We start from the raw sequence: 16,334 nt of genomic DNA on the forward strand, positions 1-16,334 counted from the left end.
ACCTTTAATGTATGGTTTTTTCTAATAAAGTAATTTATAATATTTTTAGTTTAAAGATTTTAATTTTAAAACAATTTCTATTTTTTATTAAAAATACTTTATATAAAAAAAACAAGTTTTTATATATCTTATATTTAGCTTAATTAATTATAAAATTCAAGGCTTAATACTTATAATTATATTTTTTAACCTTAAATATAATTTTATTACTAGAGAATAAAATAATTATGAAAAATATTACTTAATATATATATAATTATTATAATATTAATTTTTATATAAATTATATTTTCTATAAAAAATTAATACAAAAAATCTCTAATTTTGGCCAGATTTTTAATTAATAATAAAAATAATAAAACTTTATATATTTTAATAAGAAATTATAATATTATAAAGAAAATAAAGTTTTTTATTTTATTTATTATAAAATATTCTTTTTAATTTTTTATTATTTAATAATTATTTCTGCTTTTACTTTTATATTAATTTACTAATATAATATTTAAAATTATTTTAATCTTAAATATATTATTTAATTATAAAATATTTTTAATATAAAAGTACTTAACTATTTAAGTTATAATAATTAATATTATATAAGTATTACAAGTTAGTTTTAGCTAAGATTCCAAGCTATAATTTAAATCAAGCTTAGTATTTTAATAGTCTTAGCCGCACTTACTTATCCACTGCCACACCTCACTCTCTCTTTTCTCCTTAGCTTTAGATTCTATAAGACATCGAAATCATAAATCTTTAAGCCTTATTTTATTAATTCATTTCTGCTATTATATAAACCTTTATTTTATTTATTATAAAAATACTAATTATATTAGAATTTTATAATTTCTAATAACTAATAATTTTGCTAATAAGAATATAACTTTAAAATAAGAAATATTTAAATTTAATATTTGAATTTGTATATCTTATAATTAAAATATTGCTTTTAATAAATAAGACTTTTACTTTAAAATAGGTTTTTTTTTAAAAAAAAATTCTTTTCTTTTAATTTTTAATAAAATATAAAAGCTTTTATATTAGGTTATATTTAGAAATATTTATTATATATTTTATTTTTCTTTTAAAAGAAAAAAATCTTTTTAATAGCTTATTAAAGTAATTAATATTATAATTTCTAATAATATAAACTAAATATTTTATAAATTTATTTCCAGATATTAATATATCTCGAATATTTCTTTTTATATTAATAATATAGATAATTTATTTAGTCTAATAACTAATATAAATAATTTCTTATTTATTTATATTATAACTAGATATAATTAACTTTAATTTATTTCTTTTTTAAGTAATTTAATAATATTATTTACTTTTTTTTATTCTTTAGTTATTCTATTAATTAATTTCTTGAACTAATTCTTTATATTAATTACTAATATAATAAGCCTATTTAGTACTTCTAGTATGACTTTTATAAAACTAATTATATATTATTTCGAACTTTATTTATAAGGCCAAAATATAATTATTTTCTTTTTAAATAATATAACTAATACAAATTTTACTAATTATATATAAATAAAAGAGACCTCGAATTATATCTTATATTATAATATATTAAATAAGTTTATAAAAGTAGTTTATAAAACCGAATTACTATTTTATATTTAGAACTAAAATAATATTATATATTATTAAAAATAATTTTAAAAGTAATAATAATAAATATTTAATATTCTTTAAGTAAATTATTATTATAAATAATTTTTTTCCTTATATATATATAACGGGTTTATAATAGCCAAAAATAGAATTATACTAAATATGAAATATAATATATTTAACTTTAGTAATTAAGCTATAACAATAATTAAATTATTAGTACTAGAATATTAATTAAAAAATAAAAAGCCTAGCTACTTATTTAATATATGCAATATATTTTATCTTAAAAGCCCTTTAAATAATATAATAATAATACTATTTAAGAAATATAAGGCTAATTATATTATTAATTTAAGATAATAAAAAGGCAAAGTTTTTAATATAAATATATTAACCTTTTTATAATTATAACTTCTCTAATAATATAATTAATAATATATAACCAAAGGACTAGTTTATAACTAAATAAATTAATAGTAGAAACTAATAATTAAAAGGTTATAAAAGTACGAACTGGTTTTTTATTTTTTTGTTTTTTTACTTTTTCTATTATTTATACTCTCCTAGTCTATAATTAGTAAAATACTGAATAATACGGGGTTAATATTACGTTTTCAAATTCAATTATAGTTAATTGTTTTATTTTCCTTTTTGCACCATCTCCCTACTTATATACTAACCCGCATTAAACTACAATCACGTGTTTCTACCAAGAGATTCATTCATTTAACAGTAACGTACTTGTAATACCCTATGTAAACAAAGTGAAAGGGGAAACTATCCCGCTGCTAGAAGCTTCCAGAAAGGGATTGTGCCCTGAAACGAAGTGAAAAGGGAAACTATCCCGCTGCCGGGAGGCTCGCTGACGGCCCTTGGTGGGCTGGTGCGGTGCGCACCACCAAACCGGTTGCCAAGCTTCCTGAAAGGGATCGTATTGCACGTGATGTACTGTTTTGGCTTAGTGGCCATGCAGTGGTGGAACTCTCGGGTTTGCCATAATTAGAAAGTTGAGCGCGGGGCGTTCAGCCTCCTCACTACTTTTGTCGACGCCATAGTCTGGCGCTAATTTTAGCTGAATTGAGACGTCGAAAATATGCTTTGAACTTCTCAGGTGCCTTAGATCGCGACGATTACAGGAGAATTTATATATTTACATTCAGAGATTGTCTTACAGCGGACGTCTGTGATGGGGAACGAGTGCATTGAAGTTGGTGACGCGAATCCCGACATCGCTGGAATAGGAGTGCGTTCACCATGCCCTGCTTTGAATGTGGAGCTGAAAGCCAACCTCCAGATTCTTCTATCATTCGGAATCCAAGCACTGCTCACAATTATCATCTCAGCCTTCTCATTTGGTTTCGAAACCGTGGCTCTAAAGCCAGAATTCTTATGTCGACCTTCAGACACTTGGATTCAGCTTCAAGAAACTGCGAAAACGTTACTTCAAACCAACAGCGATGTACAGACTATGACAGGTTTGTTTTAAAGAGATCAAAACAGACCGGGAGTTAACGACTGAAGGCATTTCTCTATTAATCAGTGCGCTAGTCCAGATCAAGACCCTTACTTTTTACCATCTACACCTTGTTTACGACACTGTGTCATTTGTTGCGTAAGTAATAAGTACTTGCCCTTATAAAGGACCATTCTTCTCACATTGTTGCTCTTAGAATCTCAAACTGTGCAGCAGCTGTCTGCTCGCTGGATCCAAAAACTACGGCTGGCATCGTCCGCTACTATTTGATTGCGATATGGTCAGTTCTCTACCTAACCTATACATCGCTCTTCGGTAAGCGATTACAGTCCTGGGACTACAGCACCCCAGGCCATTGCTACAACACGCATCATCTTGCCCTTCCTTCCGCTCGGCATCCATCCGTTGACAACGTCTATATTGCAATCACGTGTTTCTACATATTCGCAACAATCAGCTTGGCCACTGGTTTCACTAAGCTTCTTAATATGAGTGAAGACAGCACATCCACCGGGCTCATGGCACTATTTTCGAAGAGGGGAGGACTTCCGTGGGCAAATCTATATACTAGGGCCACAGGATTATTTTCGAGGATGGGAGGACAGGGTCGGTGGTCCAGGGGCCTTCTCGCAGTCTTGGAGAATCTCCAAGAAACCAAAGTCAGCGACTTCTTGCAGCATCACCGAAAACCACTACTTCTAGTGGTTACTTTCGTCCAGTTCCCTGTGCACGTTTACTCGATCTTCATGCTCCGGAAATCAAACGAGGGCTTGTTAATCAGTGGTCATACGGAGCAAGAATGGGGCTTCGGTCAAGTTGCCGCTATGGTTCTGCTGGCGCCCAACGTAATTGGGATTGTTGTTGCTGTTAACGGTTAGTTTTCCCTTCTGACTCAATAGTCAGAGACTTAACGAATACTGAAAAAAAAGCTAATAGAGTATTTCTAGATTTTATCACTTAGCAGCCTCGAGCTAACGAGATAGAGGAAGGGCGGAAGAGGAGCAGTGGCGAGGATAACGAGTGGGAAGAAGAGCAGAAGTAACGCTAGAATAGTACTAAGAGGGGGGTAAGTCTTTAAAGTCGATATTTTTACTATAGTATATCTTAGGCTAGAAATCTTTGCTCTCATTTCACTTTTGCTTGACTGCTGCGTTGTTTCAGGGCAACAACGTGCGGAGCGCGCGTTACTAGTTAATAAGGGAATATTCTGGGTCGGAGGTCGATTTTGTAGACAGTCGCCACGTGACGCTTGAGACGCATTACGCTATTAAGAACTAATTCCTTAGCCTTGTAGATAGGATAGTTATAGGGGATCCGCTACTTTATTAGTACCTCGCGTGAGTAAATATTCTTGATATGGTTCCATATATGCGAAATGCAGCGAAATTTACGTATTTATTTCTATATAAGAGCCGCTTATTACTAATATAGAATATGTACTAGATATTTTTATAGATAAGGGGAAACTTATTAGCCGGTGGAAATGAATTAAGAGCAGGAGTGAGAGTAGAAACGGGAGATTCTTTCTTGAGAGAATTCTTATAAGCCAGAGTAAACTACTATTAATAAGTTAGAAGCTCTTATTATAAGGCAAGTATAATCTAAAGATTAATAATATAGACTTTTCGAGTAATATTAACTTGAGAACTAAGGTCTTTAAAGAAATTATAAAGAACTGGTTATAACTAGTATAAGAAATAAATAGATTAGATTAGATTAATAGCTACTAATCTAATCTATCTATGAAAATTTCTTATTAATTATATTCTATTTACGAATTAGTTAAGCTAATTATAAATATTTATAAATACCTTAATTAATATATATGTAACCACTATATATAATAGGCTAATTTAATTAGGTAAGGATCTGGCTCGAGTATTACTTTATTCCTAGAGAGAAAAGCTTACTAAGGCAATACTAGAGCAAGAACCTTACTTAATTAGACTAGCCTATCACGTGCTATAGTCACGTGTATATTAATTAAGGTATTCATAAATAATTATAATTAATTATTCTAATTTAATTAATTTATAAATATTTATAAATAGTATAAATAGAATTTAATTAATATAATACTTATATAAATTAATTAATTAATCTAATTAATTTTTTGTATACTAGTTATAACTGTATTTATTTTTCGAGCTAATATTTAATAATAGGCTCGGCTTTCTTTTTTATTATAATTTCATTTAATAGTTTATTTAATTACTTTTCTATTATTTTATTATGAATAGAAAAAAGGTAATTCTTCTAATATTTAGCCTTAAGCTTGTTTTATAGGCTCTTTATTATAGCTTTAAGTTATTAGTTAAGTTTTTTATATATCTTTTTAATTCTTTTAGATACTTAATTAATAAACTTGTACTTTTATTTAATTCGAGTATATAACTTCTTGAATTATTACTTAAAAATAATAATTTCTGGATTTATATCAAGAAATTAATTTATTATTTCTCGGAGAACTTTTTTTAAAATATTAAAGTTATATTAAATATTTATATAAATAAAGGCCCGAATTAGTCTATTATTAATAATATTATTTTTAAAATAAACGTTTTATATATTAAATTTAATAACTTAATTATTATATATTTTATAAAGAAATTATATCTTATAATTTAATTATATATTATATTTAAGGCCTTATTTGAAATAATTATTAGCTTAAAATTTTTTTTATAATATAATTTAAAATATATAGTATTAATAATATTAATATAGCCTAAATAAAAATAATAGCTTATTAGCTTGTTTTTAAAGCTTATATCTTATTTAAAATAGTTTAAATAAAAGATATATTTTAAATAAATTATAAGTTTAGTTTTTAACTTTACTTAATTATTTATAATTTAGGCTAACTTTTAAAAAACTAGTTATTTAAGCTATTTCGGCTTCTAATAAACTTTTATTACTTTTATATTTTGGTTTTTTAGGTTTATAATAAAAAGAGCTTAATAAATATATAATTATTAATAAAAATTATATTATTATAAATTATATAAATTAAAATATAAGAAAAGAATTCTTTTTAAAAAGAAAAATTATATTATAAGAATTATATTAGCTAAAACTCGAGATATTTTATAAAAATAAATCTTTTTTATTTTATTTCAAATTTTATATAATTTAGAAATAAATATTTCTATAATAAAATACTTTATATTTTTGCTTTATTTTCTTAAACTTACTAGATTTAATAATATTCGAGTTCTAATATAAAAGCTATTTATATTTATTAAGCTTAATTATATAATATTTAATTATACTTATTTATACTTTTATTAATAGTATTATTATTATTATTATTATTATTATTATTATTATTATTATTATTATTATTATTATTATTATTATTATTATTATTATTATTATTATTATTCTTTTTAAAGAAATATTTTTATTAGCTTTATTTTATTAATATAATATATATAATAAACCTCGAATATTACAAGTACTAATTAAGGAAATTAATAACTCTTTAATACTATAATTATACTACTATTTATATTATAGGCTTTAGGCTAATAAATTATTAAATATATATATTATTAGAAGCGTTTATTTAAAAAAAGCTTTTCTAAATCTTATAAAAAATAGTTTTATATTAAATTTAATATTATAACTTTTTAATTTATTAATTTATTCTATTATTTTATTATTTACTAATAAATACCTTATAAGCTAGTTTTTTTGCTTTTAAAGAAAATAATTTAATAAGTAATTATATTTCGAAATCTATAAAATATATAATTTTTTATTAAAGCTATTTTTATAAAAGAAATTAACTAAATTAATTCTAATATTAGTAATAATAGAGGCTTATTTAATACTTTAATAAGGCTTTTTAAAAGCCTTTAAAAGCTAATAATAATAATAAGAATAATTCTAATAATAATTAAGAATTATAATTAATACTTAATTTATTATTATTTAAACTATAAAATAAAGCTTATATATTAAAGTTAATACATTTTAATAAAAGCAAGAATTAGTAAATATAATTAATTAATATATTTTATAATTAAAATAATCGTATGTTAGGACTTGTACTAAAGCCCCTGTATCCTTACGGGTTTAGTACGTATTAGTAATACGGTCGAAAATCAGTAATATAGTCATTTTTTGAAATACTAATTTTTAGAATTTTAGTACAAATCACAGAAAAATATTTTATAGTTTATATAGAATTTATACTATAATTAATAAATAAAATTCTCTTACTTTTATATTACATATATATATAGTAAAAAATAGTGGAAATATTATATACTTTACCTTATTGGCGACCCCTCCAAAATACTATGATTTTAAGAAATTAATTAATTATATAACTACTATCTCCTAATTCATATATCTAATAATTATCTTCTCCCCATTAGTATCTGATCTAACTATATTACCAAAGCCATTATTATAAAATGAAGGTAGAAGGGGGGGTAGCTTGACAAAACCAAGCTCTCTAGCTAGTATTTATTATTATATACAAACATATATTGCCTGGTAGGTAGACGCACTCTCCGCCAGAATCTTGTTTGCCGCCGCCCGAACCGTCTTGAGATTAGCTTTATAGCCTAAATAGATCAGGAAATCGATAAATTACTTGAGGTCCTTCTTCTGGTCAGAATTAAGGGTTTTGTTATAGCTCCCTTTGGTGTTTTGTGGTTTTCGTCCAGCCAAACGCGCTTCCAGAGTCGATATTTTACCCTGAATTAATGCGCAATCGCAGATTTTTTGATATGTGGGTTCCTGGTATAGAGATCGGAGACCTGGGCTATCCTTTACCCTTCTTCTGGGTTATATTTGGCCATGGTATTAATATTTAATTAATTAAAATCGATAAATGAGAGAAAAAAGCGACCATATTACTAATATGCACTAAACCCGCAGGGACACAGGGGCTTTAGTGCAAGTCCTGACGCACGATTAATATAAGAATATTTTTTAAAATATCTTATAATTTATTATATTTCGTAAAAACTTTATTTATAAGTTTATTTTATTTTTCTTAATAATTTCCATTAAAGAACTTCCTAAAATGAAATTAGAACTTATTTCTTTTTCTAATATAATAAGCTTTAAAAGTAATTTTAATACTATTTATTAAAAGTTATTATATAATATTTTAAAAATATATTTAAATTAAAAGAAACTTTTTAAATTTCGAATATTTAATTTATATTATAAAAAGTCTTTTAAGAAATAAATAATATTTATATTTTTTTAAAAGTAATTTTTAGAACCTAATCTTAAACTTATAATAAATAGTTTTCTCGAATTAATTTTATTATAAGTACTTTTAAAAACAAACTTTATAATACTTAAAAGGCTATAATAAAGTAAAGCCTATTAGTATATAAGATTTATTAAAAGTAATTTAAGGTCTATTTAGTAAATATACTTTAAATACCTTAAATTTATTAGTAAAATATCTTTAAAGAACTTCGAGATCTTTATTAAAAGAATAATAAAATAATTATTAAATTATATACTTGAATAATTAGTTTTAAAGTTAATTAGAATTTATATTTTAAAAGGAATTAAATTCGAATTCTTAATATTACTTTATTTAATTATAAGATTTATTAAATACTTATATTTATTTTCTTAAGAAATAAGGAAATATCTATTTTCAAGTAACTTAAAAAAGCTTAGAAAGCAAAATATATTACTTATTCTAAATTAAGGAAAATAAAGATAAGGAAATTTAGTAAAAGTACCTTTACTTTTAAGAACTTTAATTTAGTGAATTCTAATTTATAAGACTATTAAAAAAAGAAAGAAAAGTTCCGAAAATTATATTAGAATTCTTTAAATAATACTTTAATTTCTTTTAGGCCTTATTATAATACTAGTTTTATTTTAAATTTAATTTATTAAATCTATAATTAGAAAAATTACTTTTTAAAAAATAAAAAATATTTCAAATATAATAAATAGGCTTAATAAAACTCTAATAAGGCCAAGATTATAGAAAGGCTAAAGTATTTATAAAAGCAGGTTTATATTATTATTATAAAAAAGTGCTTTAAAAAAGACTTTCTTAAAAAATAAAGAAAAATAAAGCCAAATTTTAAATATTAATAATTTTAGTTATAATAAAAAAGATATATTATTTTATATAATTATTTAAATAAGATTAATATAGCTATAAATAAATATCTTAGAAATATATAATAAACTTAATAATATTAAATTAAATTATAATTTCTTTAATAATAATTGAATTTAAAGCTAAGGCTTTATTATTTTAGCTAAATATAATTAAGAATTTATAATTTTTTATAAAAACGAATTCGAGATTTATTAAGCTTATAATCTTAAAATATTTATTATAAATAATTATAATAAAACACGTTTTTTTAAGCTTTAGTTTTATAAATATAAAAATGTTAGCTTTTATAGCCTCGTTTTTAGTATAGAACTTTATAAAAGAATTATTATATAATATATATACTTTATATTAAGAAATAATAAATATATATATTTATATAATTTAATAATATTAAAATCCTAATACTAAAAGAATTTAATAAAAAGCTTAACTTATATTTTAAGCTAATATTTCAAGTTTCATTTTTAATTAAAGTAAATATAATTATTTTAGATAATAAGCTTTATATATTTATAATAATTATTAAGTCTTTATTTTATTATATAATTCTAATAATACTAAATAAAAGTTTTTAATATAGTAAATTAATATTCTATAAAAGGAAGCTTTAGAAATACTTATTATAAAAAGGAAATTATAATATAATAAAAACTTATATAAAGTATATAAAAGTATAAAGCATAATTTAATAATTTAATAATAAAAATAATATAATAAATAATAAAGTATAAATAGTATATAAATATATAAAAGCTTAATTACTTAAATATATAAAGGAATTATTATTTAGAATTATAGAAAAGCTAGTTTTATTATATAATTTTCGCAAGTTATATATAAAAGGCCCTGGCTTTTAATATATAACTAAAACTTGAAAATTACTAAAATAAAGCTATTTTTTAAAATATAACTTACTATATTATATTATATATCTTTAAAATAATAAATACGAATTTTTTTTAAAGGTTTTTAATTTTAGTAATATTAAATACTTTATTAATATAAATAATATAATTTTATATAAATCTTTATATAATTTATTAAAAATTTAACTAAAAGTATTATATTTGTATTTATAAGATATATTTTACAAATATTAAATAAGGCTTAATAAAAGCTTTATAAGAATACTTATTTTTTTTATTTCTAAAAAAGAATAAAGAATTATATCTTTATATTAATTTTTATAAACTTAATTAAGTTATAATTAAAAATTAATATTTGCTTTCTTTTATTAATAAAACCCTTAATTAGCTTTAAGAAATAAAGATTTTTATAAAATTAAATCTTAAAAATATATATTATTAAATAAGAATTTATAAAAAATACAAATAAAAAATGACTTTTAGAACTCGCTATAATTATTTTAAATACCTTATAATAGCTTTTAAATTAGCTAATATATTAGTTATATTTATAAGATTTTTAAATTATTTTATAATTATTTATTCTTGAAATAAAAATAAATATTATAATTATATTTACTAAATTCTTATTAGGTTATATAAAAATAACTTATTTTATAAATTTAGTAAATTCAAGTTTAATATTAAGAAAATCGAATTCTTAGGCTTTTTTATTAAAATAAAAGATATTTAAATAAATTCTAAATAAGTTTATAATATTATTAAATAACTAAAACTAGAATTATTTTCTAATATTTAAATATTTCTTAAATTTACTAATTTCTATTATAAATTTATTTATTATTATTTTTTAAATAATTATAAGCTTAATAAATTTCTTAAAAGAAATAAAAAAGGGCCAAAAATCTGGTTTCTTTATATAAATAAATAAAGTTATTAAAAGCTTTTATTATAATACTCATTTTAATTTTTTTAAGAAAATTTATATTAAAACTAATATATTAAAATTCGCAATTACTAGTATTATTTTATAATAAGTTAATTCTAGTAATAACTTAAAGAAAATCTAATATTTAGTAATATTCTAGTCTCGAAAATTCTTTAGAGCCAAACCTAATTATAGTACTTATAATAAGGAATTACTTATAATTATTAAAGCCTTTAAATATTAATATTAATATTTTAATAAATTTAGGTTTATAATTAAGATTATTATAGATTATAATAATCTCTAATACTTTATAAAAATAAAGTATCTAAAGAATTATTAAATATATTAAATAATATATTTTATAATATATAATTTTAATATTATTTATTATAAAGATATATTAAATTTAGTAAATAAATTTAGTAAAGGGCCTAATAATAAAAAAGGTTTTATTAATATAACCTAGCTTCTAATCTTTTAAAATAAGTTAAAGAAAACCTTTATAATTATAATTTAGAGATTCTTATAAATATTTAAAGAGTTTCTTCTTTAAAGTAAAGATTATTTAATACTTACTATATTTATAATAATTAAAGAAAAATATTTATTATAAGATAAGTAAATAAATTATTTTATAAATCCCTTAATTATAAAATTAATTAAAAAGCAAGTATAAGAAAATACTTTAAAAGCTTTATTATTATAGCTAAAGTAATAAGAATATTTATAATTATATTATTTAATAAAATCAAAGATTTCTTAATTTCTCGAGTTTTTAAATTAAATAATTATAAATATTTAATTCCTTATATATAAATATATATAATTACTAAAAGAGCTATAATACTAGCTTTTTTATCTAAATCTATTATTTAGATAACTTAGAGAAATAATTCTTAATATTAAAATATCTTGAAATAAAAGCTTAATAAAAAATATTAAAGAAAAAGATAATTTAAAAAGATAATTTAGGCTTATTTAAATATTATTTAAGAATTATTATATTTAATAATTCCGCTTTATATTAAGAAATTATAAAGCATTATTATAATAATCTAATAGTCGACTATTATAAAATAAAATAAACTTTTAAGCTTTTTAAAAGATTTTAATATTAGAAAAATATAAAAAAAGATACTTATAAATATTATTAAGAATATAATATTTATTAGAAAGTTAAGGCCAAGAGGCATTTATTATATAATTTGCTTATTAATTTATTATAGGTTTATTATTATATAAAAATCTAATAAAAGATTTCGATTTTAATATAATTCTTATAATTATTAACTAGTAATTTAAAATAATAAAATATATTATATATTATAAAATTATTAATTTCTTAAGGCTTATTAAAATTATATAAGAATATATTTTCTTAACTTTGGGTTCTATTAATAAAATTATTTCTAATTAAAAAACAATATTTATTTAATATATAAATAGTATTTAAATATAGCTTATTATTCTCAAATAAATAATTAAATAAAAAGGCAAAATTAAACCTTAAAATATTATTTAAGATATTATTATAATATTAAAAAAGATACAAGTTTAAAAAGCTATTTTTTATAAAATTTATATATAATAACTTAAAATATTAAATATTATAAAATATATCTTTATATATATATATTATAAATATTATTTTTAATTTCTATAAAATTCTAAGAATAAAATTATAAAAAAGATATTAGCTATATATAAAAGGCTAAAAACCCTTAAAATAAAATAAAGAAACCTTAAGAATTTATAATATTATATATAAAATAACTAGAAATCCTATTATAATAAATATTAATTAGTTAAATATTAAATTTAAAATAAGAAAGCTTAAGCTAAAGTTTATAAATATATTTATAATCCTTAAATATATTAGTAATTTAATATATAAGTCAGAATTACTAAATATATATAATTATTTATATTTAATTTTTTATATTTCTTTGAGGAATTTCCGAAATTAGTAAATAATAATAAAAAACAAGAATAAAAAATAAAAGCTATTATTAATTATTAATATAATAATAAAAGCAAAAAGTAATAATATTTAATTAAATAAATAGCCTAGTCTAACGATTATAATATTTAGTTATTTGCTTTTTTTAATCTTAAAATTATATAACTAAAATTATAGCTTAAAATCCGAAATTATTTTTTAATAATTTCTTAAAATTAAAAAGAATTCTAAATTACTAAAAAAAAAGGCTATTTAAAAGAAAAAAAAGAACCTAAATAGCTAAGAAAAAGCCGGAAATAATAATAGAAATACTTTTTTCCTAGATTTTTTTATTTATAAAGATTTTTTAGAATTTTATTAAAGCTTATAAAAATTATATTTAAATTATTAAAAAAAGGCTTAGAATTAAAAAAAAAATTTAATAAGTAAACTAGTTATAAATATATTAAATAAATAAACTCTAATTTTTATAAATTCCTAATTCCTAAAATAAAAACACTAAATACTAGTTCTATTTAGAACTTAATAAAGAATTAAGTAATACTTTTCGAAATTCGCTTATTTTTTAATAAAGTATAATTATATTATAATAATATTAGTATTAAGAATATTAAAAGAAGTAAATAAAGAACTTATAATAATTATATATATCTTATATATATCTTATTATTAGTTTACTAGTAATATATAGTACTATTATATAGGTATAGAAATACTAGTTATATTAGTTAGTAAAGTTATTATTATTTAGAAGTAAAAATTATAGTATTATAGTATTAATATGCGATCCCTAAATCTGCTAAGCCTAAAGAAGTCTAGTCTACTAGTCGAGTTACTAATAGGATGCAAGGTTACATAACTATGTCCTATATCCCATATCCCATTACCTATATCCTATTACTTATATCCTGTATCCCGTATCCCGTAACTATATACGTAACTCCCAAAGAAATAGCTATACTAATATTAGAAACTTTCTAAAAAACGCAAAAAACAGTATTTCCCTCTAATTATATACAAATTCCCTAATCCGGCCTAGTACCAGATTTCCCAAATACTTTATATATTTATATTACTTCCGAGATTTTAGTTATATACTAAAGGCCGCGGCCTTTTATATATAACTTCCCTTTCTATAATATTCTCTTATCTTATATATTTATTTCCTGCTTTATTTATACTTAACCTATTTCTCTATATCTAATTATATAGTATTTATATTAATTAGGTACTTGAGAGTATTTATTAGCTTTAATTTCATTATAGAATTAGTAGGATTTAATTCTCTTTTAATCTATTTGATTTCTATAATCTCTTATTATTTATATATCTAGTAAAGGTATATTATATTAATTATTAGATATTTTTCTCGAATAGTTCCTAATTTAATAAGGTATTCGTATAATAACTTCGAATCCGTATAGATTACTAATAGTAGTTCTATTTCTAGTATTCTATTAATTATAGATTTGACTAAAGCGCCTATATTAAAGCCATAAGCTATACTATAGAGTTCCAAAGCTAGAATGCTTCTAGTAATTCTCTTATATTTAGTAAAGAACTAGTAAATAATATTAGTATATCTAGTTCTGTCTCCTAGAACTAGAATATATCCGATTTAGGAGAAAAGATCTCTATTATTTGCAAATAAAGTATCTATAAAAATAATTAAATATAAGAACTCCTTTACTAGCTTTATAAATCTTAGTTCTCTAGTAATATTCTTAATTTGCTATTAAATATGCTTATTAAATACCTTTATATTAGTTTCCGAGGGTTTAATAGCTTAAGTAGTAATTAATAGGTTATATAAAGCTTCTGGTTAATAAACTAATATAATATATACTTCTCTATTATATTAGGTAATATATTAGTCCTTAATAGAGAGATCTTAATAAATAGTACCCCTATTACTTATAGTAGTAGTATTTTTTATAGAAATAGTTCGGAGGTTTTTATACTAGTATTCTTATATAAGAATAATTCTAGTAATATTCATATAAATAATACCTCTATTAAATTTGAGATTATAATTAATAGTAAGGTATTTATATTTCTTAGCCAAGAACTTAGCCTCTTAGAGCTTTAGTTACTCTGTTTTTATAAAATTATTAGTTCTAATAAATAGGGTATTATTAGTTTAAAGGCTAATAATTTTAAAGAATTACTTACTATAAAGAAGGTAAGGATTATAAGTTAACTATTTTATAAAAAGCTTATTAATATAATAGGAATAATAAGTCTTAAACTAGTAGTTCTTAGCTTCCGGTATATTATATAGTAGTTTTATAACCTTTAGAACTAAATTATTATTTAGATTTAGCTCTTTAGTAAGCTTACGAAATGAGTTAATATAAAAATTATAATTAAGTAAGGTTATTAATTAGATATAAGCTTGTAAGATATTATATAAATATAGTTCTATAGTATCTATTATTATAGTAGTAATACTAAGAATAATTCTCTAGCTAATATATTAAATAGTAGGTAATTATATTAATATTATATATTTCTTATTATTATTATAAGCCTAAATAACTAGTTTCGACTTCTTAAGCTTTCTCTTTATATTCTTATTCTTAATCTTATTAATAAACCGGGAATTAAAAATATATATCTCCTTTAGTACCTGAGATCTAGAAGTAACCTTAAATATACCCTTTTCTAGGAGGCTAGTAACTTTAACTTAACGGGAGTCCTTATATAAGTTATTGTTTTATAGGAATACTATAATATCCGGGTTCTTATAAGGGCATTCTCTGCTATACTTTAGTAAAATAGCGGGAATAATAAGGGAAATTATACCTGTATTACTTTTAGTCTTACTATAAAGTTCGGAAACAGGTTTAGGTTTGAGGCCATTAGTAATAACTTTAATATTCCCTATATAAAAGGGCTTTATAGAGATTAAACGGAAAGTAGTATTACTATATAGTAGAGCTAGTATATAGTTCTTTCCGTTAATAGCTACTAGCTTATATGGCCTATTCTAATTACTAGATTAACTAGTATTTCCTTTATATTATACGAGAATATCCGAATTTAAGAGAAGTTTATAGATATTAGTAATACTAGAACTATTTCGAATATTTAGGGTATTTATAATCTAGTATCTAGTTTAAAGTTTCTGAATTTTCATTATTATCTTTTTAAGTACTACTAATTATTATAATATAGTTAGTAATAGGATATTATATTTAGTTATTCGGGATAAAGCGCCATAAATTAAAAAAGTTAGGATAATACTATTAGGTCTAGTAGAATTATTAATAGCCTTAAAAGCTATTTAAAGTATAGTATTTTTATTAATTCTATTAATTTCGGCTATAATAATAAGATAAGTATATTAA

General features: G+C 20.7%; 1 protein-coding gene across 1 annotated transcript; it reads left to right on the top strand.

Moving 5' to 3' along the window:
* Positions 1–3,146: 3,146 nt before the first annotated feature.
* On the top strand, positions 3,147–3,987 carry K444DRAFT_530196 (uncharacterized protein; the record flags this gene model as incomplete). Its single annotated transcript, XM_024874882.1, has 2 exons — positions 3,147–3,247; positions 3,306–3,987. Coding segments are annotated over 2 exons (783 nt in total), but the record flags the coding sequence as incomplete, so codon positions are not given.
* Positions 3,988–16,334: the final 12,347 nt, after the last annotated feature.

The sequence above is a fragment of the Hyaloscypha bicolor genome, assembly GCF_002865645.1.
Source record: "Hyaloscypha bicolor E unplaced genomic scaffold K444scaffold_86, whole genome shotgun sequence".
NCBI lineage: Eukaryota > Fungi > Ascomycota > Leotiomycetes > Helotiales > Hyaloscyphaceae > Hyaloscypha > Hyaloscypha bicolor.